General features: G+C 38.5%; 1 protein-coding gene across 1 annotated transcript in view; it reads left to right on the forward strand.

The window, feature by feature from the left end:
• Positions 1 to 20,162, forward strand: part of LOC132373760 (putative metallothionein MT1DP) — a 31,090-nt gene extending 10,928 nt beyond the window's left edge. Inside the window, exon 2 of the mRNA XM_059937373.1 lies at positions 20,077 to 20,162. Within this exon, the coding sequence (XP_059793356.1) occupies positions 20,077 to 20,162 (86 nt within the window). The remainder of the gene's footprint in view (positions 1 to 20,076) is intronic.
• Positions 20,163 to 20,880: the final 718 nt, after the last annotated feature.

Raw genomic sequence — 20,880 nt, forward strand, 5'->3', positions numbered from 1 at the left:
AGCAGTTTAAAGCTTAAAAGAATAATTTCAAGGTGAATAAAAGGCAAAGGTACTTCATAAAGTACTTAGTATATGTATGGTACTCATTACCCCCAAGATGTGAAATAGATATATATATTTATATGCATTTTTCCTCATATACCGTTAAGAATTGTAAGTAGTCAGACAAGTCATTGAGCCCATTTGTCATCTAATTTAGAAATCCCCTCCATGTTACTGACTAATGGTTATCCAGCTCTTGCTTGAATAGTTAGAGTGATAGAGAGTTCACTATTTCACAAACCTGGCTATTCCATTTTTCTAATCATCAGAACTTTGTTTTTAATGTTGAATACCAAATCATTTCTCTGTAATTTTTTCTGTCTCAGGGTAAGCACATGGTCTTTTGCTACTTATCTCTGTTTCAAAGTATCTCTGTATATCTCTCCAGAGATATCCATTCCCACTCACAAAAGGCCTCAATTTCCTTTTAGGAAATCATATCTCTTCCGTGATGTATGGTTTTCGGAAGAAAAAAACCTGTGTGCCTGCCTCCCACTTTGGAAACAAAGGGCAAATCTTTCCTTTCCTCGCCCTCATAAAACCAGCAAAAGTATGTGTCCTAGGTTTGGTCAACTTTCTCTTCAGTTTTTTAATTTTAAGAGAATGTGGCATGAATTTAAAAAAAAGTTAGACATCATTCAGCACAGAGGTAGTATGCCAACTACATGTGCAGTTATGAGACAGTGGCTGCACTTTCAGCTTTCAGATAAAGTTGTGTTACCTTGGTTATTGTTCATCTCAGAATCTGGCTCTCTAATCTCAAGTCTAAGCACTGCCAATAGCCTCCCAATGGTTAAATTATCTTTTAGAGTTTCTGTTGCTTGCAATTCAAATCTCTAACCAAAACACTATACATGAATGAGTGGGTAGCTTTTTTTCCCTGAAGTGTCTAGTTGCTGCTTAACTTAGTTAGGGACAATTTGGTTGCAATAGACAGAACCCACTCCAACTAACTCAAAAAATGAGTTTTATTGAAAGAGCACAAAGAAGCCTCAAGGCACTAAGGACAGGAATTAGAGCTGTGTCCAAGGGAACTGAAGCAGGGAAATGGGAAGTCAGGAACTGTGGTTATTCTTTCCATCTCTCAGGAGTCAAGCGTTCTCCTTCATATTTGTGTCTCTCTTGTGGCTTCACTGCTATTTTCTACACATGTATTCTTGTCTCTATTCTTGCTGGGTTCCTGTTTAATCATCTCATATCGACTGTCCATGATCTTTTAGCTTAACATACAATCAGTGATTACAACTCTATGTCTCTTAGTTCAGATTATCCAAGGGAGAAAAATGTGCTCTCTGGCTGCCAGTAGATTGGCTGGCTTTGAGTTACTCACCTTTAGTCAAATCAGCTAGGGAAGAGGTAGGGGCAGGTTAACTGTATATCCCTCTAGAGGCAGTGGATGTGGCAGGTCAAGGTAGAAGGTACTGTTGGGAGTACCTGGTAAACGGACTGACCGGTCCGGTGTGTGTTTGATGGATAAATGCTCCCCACAAGGTCAGATATTTTGAAAAACTGTAGCCTGGGAATTGGAAGTTATCCTTTTCTAAGAATCATCCAAGATTTCCTACTCACTAAGAATAATCTTTCCACCAAAGGATACCTGCTTGTTTGTTTGTAAGTAGTCATACTGATTCTAGTCACCAGTTGTTGCCCCCGAGAGGCTGACAGAGACCCATCGTTTCTCCTCATTCTCTGTCATATTCCAGGATTTCTCAGAGTGATGTCCATGGACCGCCTGCATTAGAATCTACTGGGAAGTTTGTTTAAAATGGAGATAGATTCTTGGGATTCTCTCTAGATCTACCAAATCAGCATTTCTGCAGGGGTAGGAGTGGGAGGAGCTGGCCATATGCATTTTAAACAAATTCTCTAGGTGATTTTCAAGTACATTAATGTTTAAGAACCACTAAGCCAGAATATAAATTACTTGAGGACGTGGCACAGTTAGTGTGTCCTGTTCAGGACTAAATCCCTTACACATTGCCTGGCACATAAAAGACACATACAGTTTCAAAAAACCATCTCTTACATCTACAACATAATTCTGATTATATACAAATGTATAATAACAGTGATAAGGCTTAACTTAAAATTACTGATTGAATCATAAACTCTTGATTATATTACAATACCAAAATATTTCTATCAATTACTAAGAATACTTGTAAGGTGCCAAAAATCAGCCAATTATTAAAAAAACAAAACAAAACAAAAACTCCCTGCAAACAAAAGTTCAGGACCAGATGGCTTTACTGGGGAATTCTACCAAACATACAAAGAAGAACTTATACCAAACCTTCTCAAACTCTTCCAAAAGACTTGAGAGGAGGGAACACTCCCAAAGTCATTCTATGAAGATGCCATGACCCTGATACCAAACTACACAAAGACACTACCAAAAAGAAAATTACAGGCCAATATCTTTGATGAATGTAGATGCAAAAATTCTCAACAAAATATTAGCAAACCAAATCCAACAACACATAAATAAGGTCATACACCATGATCAATTAGGATTCATCCCAGCATCACAAGAATGGTCCAACGTATGTAAATCAATCAATGTTATACACCACATCAACAAAAGAAAAGATAAAAACCACATGATCATCTCAATAGATGCAGAAAAAGCATTTGATAAAATTCAATATTCATTCGTGATAAAAAAACTCTTACCTGGGGACCTTCAAGATGGCGGAAGAGTAAGGCGTGGAGGTCACCTTCCTCTCCACAAATACATCAGAAATACATCTACGTGTGGAACAACTCCTACAGAACACCTACTGAACACTGGCAGAAGACCTCAGACCTCCCAAAAGGCAAGAACCTCCTCATGTACCTGGGTAGGGCAAAGGACAAAAGAAAAAACAGAGACAAAGAATAGGGACGGGACCTGCACCAGTGGGAGGGAGCCGTGAAGGAGGAAAGGTTTCCATACACTAGGAAGCCCCTTCGCGGGCGGAGACAGGCGGGTGGCGGGGGAAGTTTCGGAGCCATGGAGGAGAGCGCAGCCACAGGGGTGCGGAGGGCAAAGTGGAGAGATTCCCGCATGGAGGCTCGGCGCCGAGCAGCACTCACCAGCCCGAGAGGCTTGTCTGCTCACCCGCCGGGGCGGGCGGGGACTGGGAGCTGAGGCTGGGGCTTCAGTCGGATCGCAGGGAGAGGACTGGGGTTGGCTGAGTGAACACAGCCTAAGGGGGCTAGTGCACCACAGCTGGCCGGGAGGGAATCTGGGAAAAGGTCTGGAGCTGCCGAAGAGGCAAGAGACTTTTTCTTGCCTCTTTGTTTCCTGGTGCGCAAGGAGAGGGGATTCAGAGCGCCGCTTAAACGAGCTCCAGAGACGGGCGCGAGCTGAGGGCTATCAGCACGGACCCCAGAGACGAGCATGAGATGCTAAGGCTGCTGCTGCCGCCACCAAGAAGCCTGTGTGCAAGCACAGGTCACTATCCACACCTCCCCTCCCGGGAGCCTGTGCAGCCCGCCACTGCCAGGGTCCTGTGATCCAGGGACAACTTCCCCGGGAGAACGCAGGGCGCGCATCAGGCTGGTGCAACGTCACGCCGGCCTCTGCCGCTGCAGGCTCGCCTTGCATCCGTACCCCTCCCTCCCCCCGGCCTGAGTGAGCCAGAGCCCCCGAATCAGCTGCTCCTTTAACCCCGTCCTGTCTGAGCGAAGAACAAATGCCCTCAGGTGATCTACACGCAGAGGCAGGTCCAAATCCAAAGCTGAACCCCAGGAGCCATGCGGACAAAGAAGACAAACGGAAATCTCTCCCAGCAGCCTCAGGAGCAGCGGATTAAATCTCCACAATCAACTTGATGTACCTGCATCTGTGGAATACCTGAATAGACAATGAATCATCCCAAATTCAAGCAGTGGACTGTGGGAGCAACAATATATATATATTTTTTTCTTTTTCTCTTTTTGTGAGTGTGTTTGTGTATGCTTCTGTGTGTGATTTTGTCTGTATAGCATTGTTTTTACCATTTGTCCTAGGGTTCTGTCTGTCCGTTTGTTTTTTTTTTAGTATAGTTTTTAGTGCTTGTTATCATTGGTGGACTTGTTTTTTGGTTTGGTTGCTCTCTTCTTTCTTTTTCTTACTTTTTTATTTTTAATAATTATTTTTTATTTTTTATTTTAATAACTTTTTAATTTTATTTTATTTATTTATTTTTTCTTTCTTTTTTTCTCCCTTTTATTCTGAGCTGTGTGGATAACAGGGTCTTGGTGCTCCGGCCAGGTGTCAGGCCTGTGCCTCTGAGGTGGGAGAGCCGAGTTCAGGACATTGGCCCACCAGAGACCTCCCAGCTCCATGTAATATCAAATGGTGAAAATCTCCCAGAGATCTCCATCTCAACAACAAGACCCAGCTCCACTTAACGACCAGCAAGCTACAGTGCTGGACACCCGAGGCCAAACAACAAGCAAGACAGGAACACAACCCCACCGACTAGCAGAAAGGCTGCCTAAAATCATAATAAGGTCACAGACACCCCAAAACACACCACTGGACGCAGACCTGCCCACTAGAAAGACAAGATCCAGCCTCATCCACCAGAACATAGGCACTAGTCCCCTCCACCAGGAAGCCTACACAACCCACTGAACCAATCTTAGCCACTGGGGGCAGACACCAAAAACAACGGAAACTACAAACCTGCAACCTGTGAAAAGGAGACCCCAAACACAGTAAGTTAAGCAAAATGAGAAGACAGAGAAACACACAGCAGATGAAGGAGCAAGGTAAAAACCCACCAGACCAAACAAATGAAGAGGAAATAGGCAGTCTACCTGAAAAAGAATTCAGAATAATGATAGTAAAGATGAGCCAAAATCTTGGAAATAGAATGGAGAAAATACAAGAAATGTTTAACAAGGACCTAGAAGAACTAAAGAGCAAACAAGCAAACAAACAATGATGAACAATAAATGAAATTAAAATTCTCTAGAAGGAATCAATAGCAGAATAACTGAGGCAGAAGAATGGATAAGTGACCTGGAAGATAAAATAGTGGAAATAACCACTGCAGAGCAGAATAAAGAAAAAAGAATGAAAAGAATTGAGGGCAGTCTCAGAGACCTCTGGGACAACATTAAATGCACCAACATTCAAATTATAGGGGTCCCAGAAGAAGAAGAGAAAAAGAAAGGGACTGAGAATATATTTGAAGAGATTATACTTGAAAACTTCCCTAATATGGGTAAGGAAATAGTTAATCAAGTCCAGGAAGCACAGAGAGTCCCATACAGGAAAAATCCAAGGAGAAACATGCCAAGACACATATTAATCAAACTATCAAAAATTAAATACAAAGAAAAAATATTAAAAGCAGCAAGGGAAAAATAACAAATAACACACAAGGGAATCCCCATAAGTTTAACAGTTGATCTTTCAGCAGAAACTCTGCAAGCCAAAAGGGAGTGGCAGGATATATTTAAAGTGATGAAAGGGAAAAACCTACGACTAAGATTACTCTACCCAGCAAGGATCTCATTTAGATTCGATGGAGAAATTAAAACCTTTAAAGACAAGCAAAAGCTAAGAGAATTCAGCACCACCAAACCAGCTTTACAAAAATGCTAAGGGAACTTCTCGAGGCAGGAAACACAAGAGAAGGAAAAGACCTACAATAACAAACCCAAAACAATTAAGAAAATGGTAATAGGAACATACATATCGATAATTACCTTAAATGTAAATGGATTAAATGCTCCAACTAAAAGACATAGACTGGCTGAATGGATACAAAAACAAGACCCGTATATATGCTGTCTACAAGAGACCCACTTCAGACCTAGGGACACATACAGACTGAAAGTGAGGGGATGGAAAAAGATATTCCATGCAAATGGAAATCAAAAGAAAGCTGGAGTAGCAATTCTCATATCAGACAAAATAGACTTTAAAACAAAGACTATTACAAGAGACAAAGAAGGACACTACATAATGATCAAGGGATCAATCCAAGAAGAAGATATAACAACTGTAAATATTTATGCACCCAACATAGGAGCACCTCAATACATAAGGCAAATGCTAACAGCCATAAAAGGGGAAATCGACAGTAACACAATCATAGTAGGGGACTTTAACACCCCACTTTCACCAATGGAAAGACCATCCAAAATGGAAATAAATAAGGAAACACAAGCTTTAAATGATACATTAAACAAGATGGACTTAATTGATAATTATAGGACATTGCATCCAAAAACAACATAATACACTTTCTTCTCAAGTGTTCATGGAACATTCTCCAAGATAGATCATATCTTCAGTCTCTCCTTCAGCATATGCAAATCAATCAATGTGATACACCATATTAACAAATTGAAGAATAAAACCCATATGATCCTCTCAATAGATGCAGAAAAAGCTTTTGACAAAATTCAACACCCATTGATGATAAAAACCCTCCAGAAAGTAGGCATAGAGGGAACTTACCTCAACATAATAAAGGCCATATGTGACAAACCCACAGTCAACATCGTCCTCAATGGTGAAAAACTGAAGCCATTTCCACTAAGATCAGGAACAAGACAAGGTTTCCCACTCTCATCACTATTACTCAACATAGTTTTGGAAGTTTTAGCCACAGCAATCAGAAATGAAAAAGAAATAAAAGGAATCCAAATCAGAAAAGAAGAAGTAAAACTGTCACTGTTTGCAGATGACATGATACTATACATAGAGAATCCTAAAGATGCTACCAGAAAACTACTAGAGCTAATCAATGAATTTGGTAAAGTAGCATGATGATACAAAATTAATGCACAGAAATCTCTTGCATTCCTATACACTAATGATAAAAAATCTGAAAGAGAAATTAAGGAAACACTCCCATTTACCATTGCAACAAAAAGAATAAAATACCTAGGAATGAACCTACCTAAGGAGACAAAAGACCTGTGTGCAGAAAACTATAAGACACTGATGAAAGAAATTAAAGATGATACAAACAGATGGAGAGATATACCATGTTCTTGGATTGGAAGAACCAACATTGTGAAAATGACTCTACTACCCAAAGCAATCTACAGATTCAATGCAATCCCTATCAAACTACCACTGGCATTTTCCCCAGAACTAGAACAAAATATTTCACAATTTGTATGGAAACACAAAAGACCCCGAATAGCCAAAGCAATCTTGAGAAAGAAAAACGGAGCTGGAGGAATCAGGCTCCCTGACTTCAGACTATACTACAAAGCTACAGTAATCAAGACAGTATGGTACTGGCACAAAAACAGAAATATAGATCAATGGAACAGGATAGAAAGCCCAGAGATAAACCCACACACATATGGTCACCTTTTTTTTGATAAAGGAGGCAAGAATATACAATGAAGAAAAGACAGCCTCTTCAATAATTGGTGCTGGGAAAACTGGACAGCTACATGTAAAAGAATGAAATTAGAGCACTCCCTAACACCATACATGAAAATAAACTCGAAATGGATTAAAGACCTACATGTAAGGCCAGACAGTTTAAAACTCTTAGAGGAAAACATAGGCAGAACACTCTATGGCATAAATCACAGCAAGATCCTTTTTGACCCACTTCCTAGAGAAATGTAACTAAAAACAAAAACAAACAAATGGGACCTAATGAAACTCAAAAGCTTTTGCACAGCAAAGGAAACCATAAACAAGATGAAAAGACAACACTGAGAATGGGAGAAAATATTTGCAAATGAAGCAACTGACAAAGGATTAATCTCCAAAATTTACAAGCAGCTCATGCAGCTCAATAACAAAAAAACAAACAATCCAATCCAAAAATGGGCAGAAGACCTAAATAGACATTTCTCCAAAGAAGATATACAGATTGCCAACAAACACATGAAAGGATGCTCAACATCATTAATCATTAGAGAAATGCAAATCAAAACTACAATGAGATATCACCTCACACCAGTCAGAATAGCCATCATCAAAAAATCTACAAACAATAAATGCTGGAGAGGGTGTGGAGAAAAGGGAACCCTCTTGCAGTGTTGGTGGGAATGTAAATTGATACAGCCACTATGGAAAACAGTATGGAGGTTCCTTAAAAAACTAAAAATAGAACTACCATATGATCCAGCAATCCCACTACTGGGCATATACCCTGAGAAAACCATAATTCAAAAAGAGTCATGTACCACAATGTTCACTGCAGCTCTATTTCCAATATCCAGGACATGGAAGCAACCTAAGTGTCCATCGACAGATAAATGGATAAAGAAGATGTGGCACATATATACAATGGAATATTACTCAGCCATAAAAAGAAATGAAATTGAGTTATTTGTAGTGAGGTGGATGGACCTAGAGTCTGTCACACAGAGTGAAGTAAGTCAGAAAGAAAAAAACAAATACCGTAAGCTAACACATATATATGGAATCTAAAAAAAAAAAAAAGTCATGTAAAACCTAGGGGCAGGACGGGAATAAAGACGCAGACCTACTAGAGAATGGACTTGAGGATACGGGGAGGGGGAAGGGTAAGCTGGGACAAAGTGAGAGAGTGGCATGGACATGTATACACTACCAAATGTAAAACCGATAGCTAGTGGGAAGCAGCCGCATAGTAATGGGAGATGAGCTCGGTGCTTTGTGACCCCCTAGAGGGGTGGGATAGGGAGGGTCGGAGGGAGGGAGACGCAAGAGGGAGGAGTTATGGGGATATATGTATATGTATACCTGAATCACTTTATTATAAAGCAGAAACTAACACACCATTGTAAAGCAATTATACTCCAATAAAGATGTTAAAAAAAAAATAACAAAAAAGAACTCTTACCAAAGTGGATATAGAGGGAACATATCTCAACATAATAAAAGCCATTTGTGACAAATCCACAGCCAATATAATACTCAACAGTAAAAAGCTGAAAGCCTTCCCACTAAAATCTAGAATAAGACAAGAATACCCACTCTCACCACTTCTATTTAATATTGTATTGGAAGTCCTAGCCACAGCAATCAGAGGAGAAACAGAAATAAAAGATATCCAAATCGAAAGGGAAGAGGTAAAACTGGCATTATATGCAGGTGACATGATACTATATATAGAAAACCCTAAAGACTCCACACAAAAAGTGCTAGAACTGATAAACGAATTCAGCAATGTAGCAGGATACCAGTTTAACATACAGAAATCGGTTGCATTTCTTTACACTAATGATGAAATATCAGAAAGGGACAGTAAGAAAAGCAATCCCTCTTATTTTTTTAAATTAATTTTTATTGGAGTATAGTTGATTTACAATGTTGTGTTAGTTTCTGCTGTACATCAAAGTGAATCAGTTATATGTATACATGTATCCACTGTTTTTTAGATTTTTTAGCCCAGAAATAAACCCACACACCTATGGTCAATTAATCTTTGACAAAGGGGGCAAGAATATACAACGGAGGAAAGACAGTCTATTCAGCAATGGTGTTGGAAAAGCTGGACAGCCGCATGTAAATCAATGAAGTTAGAACACTTCCTTACAGCATACACAAAAATAAACTCAAAGTGGCTTAAGACTTAAATATAAGACACGACACCATAAAACTCCTAGAAGAGAACACATGCAAAACATTCTCTGACATAAACCATAGCAATGTTTTCTTAGGTCAGTCTCCCAAGGCAATAGAAATAAAAGCAAAAATAAATGAATGGGGCCTAATCAAACTTACAAGCTTTTGCACAGCAAAGGAAACCATAAGCAAAACAAAAAGACAACCTATGGACTGGGAGAAAAATATTTGCAAACGATATGACCGACAAGGGGTTAATTTCCAAAATATACAAACAGCTCGTACACTAAAAGCAAACAACCCAGTCAAAAAAACGGGCAGAAGACCTAGACATTTCTCCAAAGAAGACATGCAGATGGCCAAAAGGGGATTATCAGATACAAACTACTGTATATAAAATAGATAAACAACAAGACAACAAGGTCCTACTGTATAGCACAGGGGAAAAAAAAAAAAAAAAATATATATATATATAGCAATCACTTTGCTGTACACCAGAAACTAACACAACATTGTAACTCAACTACACTTCAATAAAAAAATCAGCCCATTATTGTGATACCTTTACTAGTTAGAGTTCTCCTTTGCTTTTATGTTAGACTTGCTTTCAGCCCACATTTCAATTCTTCTTCCCCAAATGGCATAGGTATGGTGTTCATGTCCTACGGGTCCAATTTCAATTACTTTTACATCAGACCATTTTGAGGTAGAAATATTCGTCTATATTTAGCCTTGCTGTTCATTTTTCTATTAGTTACTTTTTTTTTGGCCACGCCCTGCATGGCTTACGGGATTTTAGTTCCCCCACCAGGGATTGAACCCGGGCCACAGCAGTGAAAGCGCTGAGTCTTAACCATTGGACAGCCAGGGAATTCCCCTATTAGTTACTTCTTATGTTTCATAGTTGTAGAGTGCAAAAAATGATTGTGGGATGAATGGGCATGTGAGGTGGTGATGGTCATGCAGATAACTTGCTATTAGTAATTCCAAGTGACTCTTTAAGAAAGTGGTGGGTCATAGTCTTTCTTCTCCTTTTATATTTTGTAAAAAATGTATTGTTTTTACACTATTGTGGAACAAATATAATAGCAGTTTTATGCTTTGCAATTTATATTGCTAATTTCATGGACTTTTTGAAATTCTATAATATTTCTCACAGCTCTGAATGTTGTCTCCCTCTGTGACAGAGTAAAAATGCTGACATTAGAGGGAGAGACTCATGTTCCAGCTCTGCCCACCCCCCCACCCCCCACTTCTTCTCTCTGGCACTGAAAAGTCTGTCAATTGGCAAATCCCCTCCTCCTGCTCCCATTTCCCCTCCCAACACCATCCACGGATCCTGGTGCTATCTTCTGGAGACACAGAGATTTAAATTAAGTTTAACCTAAAAAAAACCTTCACATATATGAAATATATCCCAAATTCAAAATATATCCTAAATCCAATCACTTCTCTTTTCCTCCACTGCCACCACTCTGGTCCAAACAACATCAGCTCTTGCCTGATTATTTCAGTAACCTGATTTGTCTCCATGCTTCCACCCTAGCCCCACCCCCAACAGCCTATTTTGCAACATAACTCCCAGAATGATGCCTCAAAAACACGTGAGATACAGTCACTCCTCTATCTAAAATCCTCCACATGGCTCCCCAGCTCACGCAGAAACTGGACAAAGTCTTTGCAGTCACCTAAAAGGCCCTACCTAATCTGACATGTAGTAAGCACTCAATAAATTTTAGTTGAGTGAATGAATAAATTTAGAGAACCCTTAATTCTCCTTATTTTCAAATTAATGCCCTAGTTCCTAAAAAGTTCCTCAATGGCTCAAATGGCTTCCAGACTTCCATTCTGGTCAGCCTCTTATATGAACTTTAGGTTTTTAGTGTCCTTCTTAAAATGTAGCACCAAGATTAACATGGTTATACAATTTTAGTATAATCAGCGAATTTTACTCCATACATCCTTTTATCACTGTCACGTAGGATTACAATAGCTTTTTTGGCAGCCGTGTCATAACATTGGATCCATTCTGTTTTTAATGAACGAAAATTCCCATGTCTTCACCCAGAAATTGATGTTAATTCAAATCTACTCATCTTTGCACTTGTGCAGTTGGTATCTTGAAACAATGTAAGGACTGACCAAAAATTACTTCTTTCATAGAATTTGATTCTTTTTGTTCAAAGACATTTGCATCGATGCTTCTAATTGCTCAGTTTTGCTACTATGGCAACACTGTTAGTTGTTACTATTTTTTCAGCCATTACATTTTCCATCATCAGCCTGTCCCCCTTGTCTTCCAACTGGTATGCACCTTGAAAGTGTTGTTGTTGTTTTGTTTTGTTTTTTTGCTGAGACTATTTTGCTAGATACTTAAATATTTCTCCTGATATGATTAATTATAGAAAGAAAAATTAAATAGAATTCAGAAGACCTAGGTACTATCACATCTACTAGCTTTGTGATCTTGGAGAAGTGAATGAAACTCTATGCCTCAACTTCATCACCTATATAAACTGAGAATCATAACTTGCTTCTGCCATTCAATAGGGTTGTTCAGTGAGATCATGGCAGTGACAAAGGAGTATTGATATAAAATAAGAAAAATGGCCAGAGACCCTTAACCAAGTTACAATCAGACAAGCATCTTCTCTTTCTTATTTAATATAAATTTATTTATTTATTTATATCTTATTTTTGGCTGCGTTGGGTCTTTGTTGCTGTGAACGGGCTTTCTCTAGTTGCTGTGAGCAGGAGCTACTCTTTGTTGAGGTGTGTGGGCTTCTCATTGCGGTGGCTTCTCTTCCTGCGGAGCATGGGCGCTAGGCACGCGGGTTTCAGTAGTTGTGGCACATGGGCTCAGTAGTTGTGGCTTGCGGGCTCTAGAGCACAGGCTCAGTAGTTGTGGCGCACAGGCTTAATTACTCCGCGGCATGTGGGATCTTCCTGGACTAGGGCTCGAACCCGTGTCCCCTGCACTGGCAGGTGGATTCTTAACCACTGCACCACCAGGGAACTCCTAAGCTTCTTCTCTTATCCTGTTACTTTTTTTTCCCCTTAAAATATAGCTCTATAGTATAGAGAGCTGGTCTGAAGTTAGGATGCCTGCGTTCTAACCTTCATTTTCTCACTAACTAGTTGAGGCACCTTGGACAAACAATATAACCTGCTATGCTTTATTTTTTTAACCTAAAAACAATAGGATTTGCCTACATACTTTCTAAGATCCCTCTCAGCTTTTGAATTTTTGAAAAGCTGTCATGCTGGCCCACACTCAAGAATAACACAAATCTTACTTGCACATTTGTCTTCATTAAGGTACATGTCTGGTGGCTTTTATAATGACTAAGATACTCATGCTGCATTTCAAATAGGAGCAGAGGTGCAGGGCCTATAAGAGCTAAAGCCTTTTAAAAGAGTCCTAAAACACCAAACTGAAACCAAGAAGTTTAGGTAAGTAATTAAAAAACCACTTGGGCTAAACTAGAAAGAATTTTCCACTTACTGAATATAAGTTTTGTAGCTCAGACCCCACCCAAAACCCATGGGTACTAAAGACTTTAATAACAATAATGCATCTTGTTTAAATAAAAATAGTTAATCTTTTTATAAGAAGTTTAAATGATTCAGACATTAGCCATCAATTACTTCTTCTTTCCTTTAGAAAAAATGCACCACTTGGACTTTTACACAAAAATGTCAAAATGCTAAGAAGGGAACATAAGTTAATATGAACAAAGAAGAGAAAGATGAGTTGGGACATTACCTCAGATTCTTTTACAAAGCTAATTTTTATTAAAAACGTGATTAAACATTTAAAACGATTAAAGCAAAATTCATATTATATTATTCATAATCCCACTACTGTATGAAACTTTATAAACATTTATTAGTTTTTAATTTAGTTTTATTTAATTTAGTTTAATTAGTTATAAATTTACTCAGGTTTATATTTGAGTTCCTTAACTTTGGGGCAATAATCAACTGTAGGACTTCATGGGAAGAGTCCATTATCCACAGGGAGAGTAGATGAGGAGAATCTTCGGAAATTTGGCTTAGCACCTTCAAAGACATCACTTTCTTAGTTTTTCTCTATCTCACACACCACCAGCTTGCTTTTAGTCTCCTCTGCAGGTTTCGTGTTATCTTCTCATCCCCTAAATGTTGCAGTACTTCAGGGCTCAGTTCCCTTACATTTTCTCTTTTCTATCTAGTTATTTTCCATGGCTTTAAATTCCATCCATATGCTGCTGATACTCATATTTATAACTTTAGCCCAGACTCATATAATACATCTGTTTATCAGACTCTTTTACTTGGAAATCCCAAACATAACATGTCCAAATGAATCTCTTGACTCCCCCCGAAAAATATCTTATCTCCAGGCTGCTACATCTCAGTAAATAACAACTCCTTTCTTCTGGATACTCAGCCCCCAAAACTTGGAGTCATTCTTGACTCCTTTGTCTCATATCCAACACCCAATCTGTAAGTAAATCCCGCTTAGTTCTATCTTTAAAATATCCCAATGCTTCTTACTTCCACCCCCTATTACTATGTTCCAACCCGTAATCTTGTTCACCTGGGTTTTTGCAATAGCCTCCTAACTTATCTCTTTTCTTTCCCTTTCCCCTCCTAAAGTCTATTCTCAACACAACAGGTCTTACAAGTAAATTAGATCACGTTGCTCTGTTCCTCAAAACCCTACTTTGGCTTCTCATCTCACCCAGAGTGAAATCCAAAGTCCTTACCATCGCCTAAAAGGCCTTACAAGATCTCCATTCTTTCTCCACCGCTGATCTGACTTCATCTTCCATGGCTCATGCCCCACCCCACCCCTCTTCACCAGCCATGCTGGTCTCCTTTCTGTGAAAGCAGGATCCCACCTTGCACATTCTCACTCTGGGTTTTTGTCCTTACCATTCCCTTCAGATGCCTACACAAATGGCCCTTTAGCAGAAAGGTCTTCCTAACCACCCACATGAGATAGCATCATCCACCTGTCCCCTTTATGCCCTATCCTATTTACCTTGTTTTGTTTTTCTTCTTAGCACCTATCATTAACTGACCCATTACATGTTATTTGTTAATGTCTACCTTCTTGGGCTAAAATGTAAGGTCTATGATGTTACTTTGTTCACTGTAGTATCTCCATTACCTAGAACAATGTTTGGCCCACAATAAGCACTCAATAAATATTTGTTGAACAAGTGAATGAACAAACCCCGTAGTCTTAATTAGAGACTTGACAAAATACACATGAGCAACTGAAAAGTCGGCATGACATTCATTGATTTGATATAGGGAAATTGCCTGAATTGGAGTTACATACATCTGAATTGCACAAATAAAGTATTGACCAAAAATGTAAGTTGCAGGGCTTCCCTGGTGGCGCAGTGGTAAAGAATCTGCCTGCCAATGCAGCGGACACGGGTTCAAGCCCTGGTCCGGGAAGATCCCACGTGCCGCAGAGCAACTAAGCCCGTGCACCACAACTACTGAGCCTGCGCTCTAGAGCCCGCGAGCCACAACTACTGAGCGCATGTGCCACAACTACTGAAGCCCATGCACCTAGAGCCCATGCTCCACAACAAGAGAAGCCACCACAATGAGAAGGCTACCTACCACAATGAAGAGTAGCCCCCGCTCACTGCAACTAGAGAAAGCCCATGCGCAGCAACGAAGACCCAATGCAGCCAAAAAAAAAAAAAAAAGAAGAAGAAGAAGAAATGTTCCTCTCATATGGATGGCCAGAAATGATCTTATTTAGAGGCAAGCAGGGGTCAGGAACAAGTTTCAGTCATGAGTGATGGGAGACAAACCTTTCCATCCCATCAACAAAAACTGAAAGTGGTCCTGTCCCCCTGTTATCCCTTCTCTCCATGCTTAAGCTTCTGGGAAGGATGGATAAGAAACATCAAAGGATACATAACCCAAAGTTTGAAAGTATTATAAAACACAAACCTGATGATTCTCTATGCCTATCTCCTATGAAGTTCCTGTATAACAAATAAAACAACACTTAAAGGATTGCATTGAAAAGAATAGATAATCTAAACTGAGGCGTTCAGATCTCTTTACACCATTGCTTATATGATGTGGGACAGAAAACTTCGGTGTTAAGATGCCTTTTGCTGCTTAAGGAAACCAAATCTCTAGAGCAGCCTGGGTCATGAGCCTCTTTACAGGTGTATTCCTTAAACTTCATGCTGAATTTGTAGACTCACATTTCTCTCCTATTTCTAGATAATCCTATACGAGTCTTATCCCTAATGTATTTCTCCTTTGTGTGTCACCTCAAAGTCTTTCTAATACTATTTTGTGACATGTGGTATCACTTAATAAGCCAGGAGCTTGGAGGGATGGAAATTTCAATCAGACACAGATCCTTATCTCAAAGAACATGGAGAAATAAGGCAAGTATATAAATAAGTCTAATAAAAATGTACAATAAGAAGTATTATAAGAAAATACTTTCAGAAAGTTTTGAATGTGTAAGAGACCTTAATGGTCAAGTATTCTTACTTCTTCATTTTACAGATGAAGAAACTAAAAGAGAAAAGGTTAAATGACTCATTCTGTGAAGTACAATCAACTCATGTGAGGCATTGTGGTGGGCTGGAAAGAACAGTGAACTTAGGGTGAGACAATCTAGGAATGATTTTGGATCTCATCTAGTAAGCTCTCATAAAGAACAAATGATCAAACTTCCTTAAGCCTTAGTTTTCTCCTCTACAGAACAAGGATTATAATTGCTTGCCTATTAGGGTTGGTGGAAAGATCAAATGAGATCATGAAAAGGCGCTACTGATTATGAGGCAATTTAAAAAATGTAAAATATTACTACAATTAATTAACTGCAGAACTGGAAACAGAACTCAAATCTCATAACTTTTAGACCCTTGTCCCTCACATATTAATGTGAAATACTCTCTACGACTCCCAGTATATGATTCAGCAATTCACCTTCTTGCACAGAGTAGATTATAATTATCAATCATATGTATGTTGTTTACTGGAGTTGTATGACCGTTCCTTACCTGTTTGAGTTATATACAGAAAAATAAAACAGATGCTCTTGCTATGAAACTTTCTTGGCTAATTCTCACAACAACATAGGATAAGAATTTTATCTAACATTTCTCAATACCATGTTGTATTTTCAGCCTGTTTATTCTGGCTTCTTCCTTAGAATCACTGTTGGTGTTGAATAAAAGTTAAGCAATTAAAAAGAAAAATAAACATCAGGAACTTTGTAGATCGAACTAGAGAAGACATCCTTGAGGCACTTTAAGAGAAGTTAAGTGATACCATCATTATGATATTGTGTTACTTCTTTGATCTGCTAAAAAGTTAAGTGAAATAATCAGTTTATATTTCTGAGTTTTCTTTCTAGTTGTTGCATGTAGAAATAAAACTAAGAAATAGGTCAACTGTAAAAGCTTTTGTTGTCTTCCTCACCTCATTACAGACTACTCCCTCTTTAGGATGGGTGAGAAAAGAGGGAACTAAGTTTATTTTTACACATATTACTGTATGAATTAAGAAAGGTATTCAAGAAGTAGTGTGCTGTAGTGGAAAGAACATGAAATTTGGACTCGGAGGTCATGGGTTTCAGTTTTCCATCTGGTTCTTGAGACTTGAATCAAGTAACTTTTCTAACCTCAGTTTCCTTATTTGTAAAAGATGAAAACTAATAAAACCTACCCTTTGGATTGTCAAAGGAATTATATGGTATTCCCCAAATAATTAAAAGACAGCTAAAAAGATGCATATCATCTTTGGAAGAGAAGATAAAATTGAAATCACTTTTTTAAAATGAGGCACATGAATATAAAGTCAGAAAATTTAGATGGCATTAGCAATGGGATTAATTTTTAAAATATATGCTATGGAGCCCTAAACACTTGCTATAGTTGGGACACAAATTTGAGTATGAACTTCCTAGCTGTCATCTCAAACAGGGAAACATGGCAAGTCAGCAAACCAACAGCATCCATCCATAAGGTTAAAAACAAATTAGTAGTTTTGTGATTCCTCAAAAAGTGAAATATATAATTACCATATGAACTGAAATTTCTAGGTACACACCCAAAATGATTGAAAACAGGTATTCAAACAGATACTTGTACATCAGTGTACATCTTGTACATCATAGCAGCGTTATTCACAATAGCAAAAGGTAGAAACAACCAAAATTTCCATCAATGGATGAATTATCTACAAAATATAGTATATCCATACTAGGAAATACTATGCAGCCATAAAAAGAAATGAAGTACTGACACATACTACATCCTGATGAATTTCAAAATGCTAAGTGAAAGGAGTCAGACACAAAAGGTCACATTATTGTATGAGTCCATTTATATGAAATATCCAGAATAGTTAAATCCATAGAGACAGGAAGCAGATTAGGTTGCCAGGGGCTGAAGAGGGGGAGAAATAGGGAATGCCTGCATAATGGGTATGGGGTCTCCTTTGGGAATGTTGAAAATGTTTTGGAACTAGATAGAGGTGATGGTTGCACAACTATGAAAATGTACAAAATGCCACCAATCGTGCACTTCTAAATGGTTAATTTTATGCTATGTGAATTTTACCTCAATAAAAAATAATAATAAATAGATTAAACAAAGCAAAACCAATCCAAAACCCAAACAAATGAGTTGTCTGGAAAAGTACAACTAATACTAATACTGAGGCCTGAAAGGACATTCTCTAAGGAAATAAACCCTTAACAATATCTCTGAACATAATGCTGAGTGTCTTATCATTCTTTAGAAGGTCCTTCAATAAAGGCTGATGTCATGACTATGAAGGGAAATATGGCAATACGTATTTTAACTGGGAACCAGGGGGAGTATGGTGTTAGCAATGTGGCCCAAGCTTCACTGGTCTCTGACCAGCAGGCTTAAGGCAGAGATAATATTAAAAATATATAGAGGAAGAGGTAGACTGCCTATCCTTCTATAATCCTTCATAAATGTTTCCTTTACTCAAAATTTTGAAAGCTGTAGAGCAGGAGTGAGTTTGAGTTTGCATTCCCTGCAGACCATGGGTGCAGGATGCTAACTTAGAGGCTTGTGCTTTAAAAGTTAGCCAATCAGGAAGCAGGAGTAAGATCCATTGGTAAATGAGGAGAACTTTGGAAGCAGGTAGTGACAGTGCTGAGTCCCTGAAGGTTCTCCTGAGAAAGTATAAGATCTGCTCAAACACTCAAAGGGTAATTATAACCCCACATAGTTCCATGCAATAAATCATGCCCTCAGTATCTTTAAGGAGGAAAGGTTTCTTGTAGACTCCATGAGACCATGTATATAAAATCTCTTTGTAAAGCATAAAGTTTATACCAATTGTAGTTTTCATCGTTGTGAATATCTGGCTATAATACCTAGCATGTAAACAACGTATTTGAACAGAATTTTCACATACAGTATTCATTCAGTATTCTTGACAGATACTTATTGAATATTAATTGTGTGCCCAAGAAGGATAGACAATATTATCAGCATTTTAGAAAAGAATAAATTGAGGTTCTGAGAACCTAAGATTTTCCCTAAGTCCCATAACTTGGAGACTCCAGACCTTTGGTTCCTAGTTTATTCCAAATCTTTCTGCCCCCAAGGGCTAAAACGACCAAGGACTATGGTTGCCAAACCCCTTTGTCTTCATTAATTACTAAATGTGATTATTTGATGCCTTGGGCAAAGGTTCACCATTTCTACTTCTGTCTGTGCAGTGGTATTTTCCTTAACTGCTGTTACATGGAGTTCTCTCTCAGAAGTAATGCTACCAAACACACACACAATGCTTGGCTGTACACTACTGGCTAACATTTGAATGTACATTGTGTGTTAGGTGTGGTGCTAAGAATTATGGAGACATATTCTCATTTAATCCTTAAAATAGCCTTCTGAGGAAGGTTCATCATCTCTCTTTTGTTTATAAAGAAATTAAGGCTCAGAAAGATTAAATAACTTGTCCTAAGTCACAGGCAGAAATATAAATGGTCTGCAAATCCTTATAGGATATCAAAAGATTCCTGAAAATCAGAGGCTGACTTCTATGATTCCTACCTGGAGAGCCAGTAGGGTGTGGAACAAATGTTGAAAGTAAGTGACAGGGCTGGGTCCCCATCCAGTTTTGCTTAACTTCAGACTCACAGCTTAACTCCTCTGCTATCCTGAGACACAGGTCTAATACGTTTGTAATCATTTGATTCCCCACCCAGACAATTATGGTAATAAATTTGGGGTCATTATCATCATAGTGGCTAAAATTTTCTATGTCAAGCGCTTTTTAAAGTACTTAACAGTCCTAGAATTCAGGAATATTTGTAGATTTTAAAGTCCTCTGATACAGGACAAGAAAGTGCCCGTCCACGTAAGAGTATTTTTGAGGAGATGGCAAGCTTTTGCTAAGAAAAGTCAAAAGTTCAGGTTAATGAGTATTATTCTGCTGTTGGATTCAGGATGTTGAAAAGCTAGTATCTATGCTTTTGACTAACATGTTTTTCCGTTCAGATGTGTATAATGTAATAGGGCAAAATAATTTATTTGACAAAACTTATCATAGTGTGCCAGATATTGTGCTAGGTGCTGCCATGTAGATGCTAGGGTTTAAGTATTCAAGAAGTGTCAGCTCTGCCAGTGTTGGAGGAAAAGGGAAGCGATCTTTACCAAACTGGGAAAAGTTCATCTCTCTGAGATTCATTTCCTAGTCTATAAATGAGGGGGTTGGATATCCAGGTCTTAATCGTCTCTGTTTTCTTGACTGTGTGTGAAGGTTTCTCCTCTTCATCTGTCACCACTCCCATGTCAAAATATTCATCTCACGCTATCCTAGCTTTGCAATTCATTAATTAGTTCAACAAACGTTTACTGAACGTGTCTGAAGTGTCAGGCACTAAAGCGGTGAAGCAAGGTTCCTCTGCTCATAAAGCTTACAGTTCAAAGGGATAAGACAATAAATAAATTAAAAAATAGGAAAACAAATGCATAAAAATACTCATTAGCAATAAGTAAATAAATAACTATAGGTTGGAAAGGTCTTAAGAAGGAAATAAGCAGGATGGCACGTTCTCTTTTTTCAGTCATATAATGTGATTGGCTCTTTCAATTCCGAAAACGACGACCTATCAAGGTTATCAGATTTTAAAAGGGGAAAAACGATAATACCTTACAACGAACTAGGGAACGAATAGCCATTACTCTTGAAGAAAACTGTATTGGGGCTGGTTTACTCTACCTTTTCCTTGGAATGTTAGAGGAGAGGCTTTTCAAAATGAGAAGCGAGAGTAACTCACTTTTTTTTTGGTAAGTCAGTCC

Source organism: Balaenoptera ricei, chromosome 10 (assembly GCF_028023285.1).
Source record: "Balaenoptera ricei isolate mBalRic1 chromosome 10, mBalRic1.hap2, whole genome shotgun sequence".
NCBI lineage: Eukaryota > Metazoa > Chordata > Mammalia > Artiodactyla > Balaenopteridae > Balaenoptera > Balaenoptera ricei.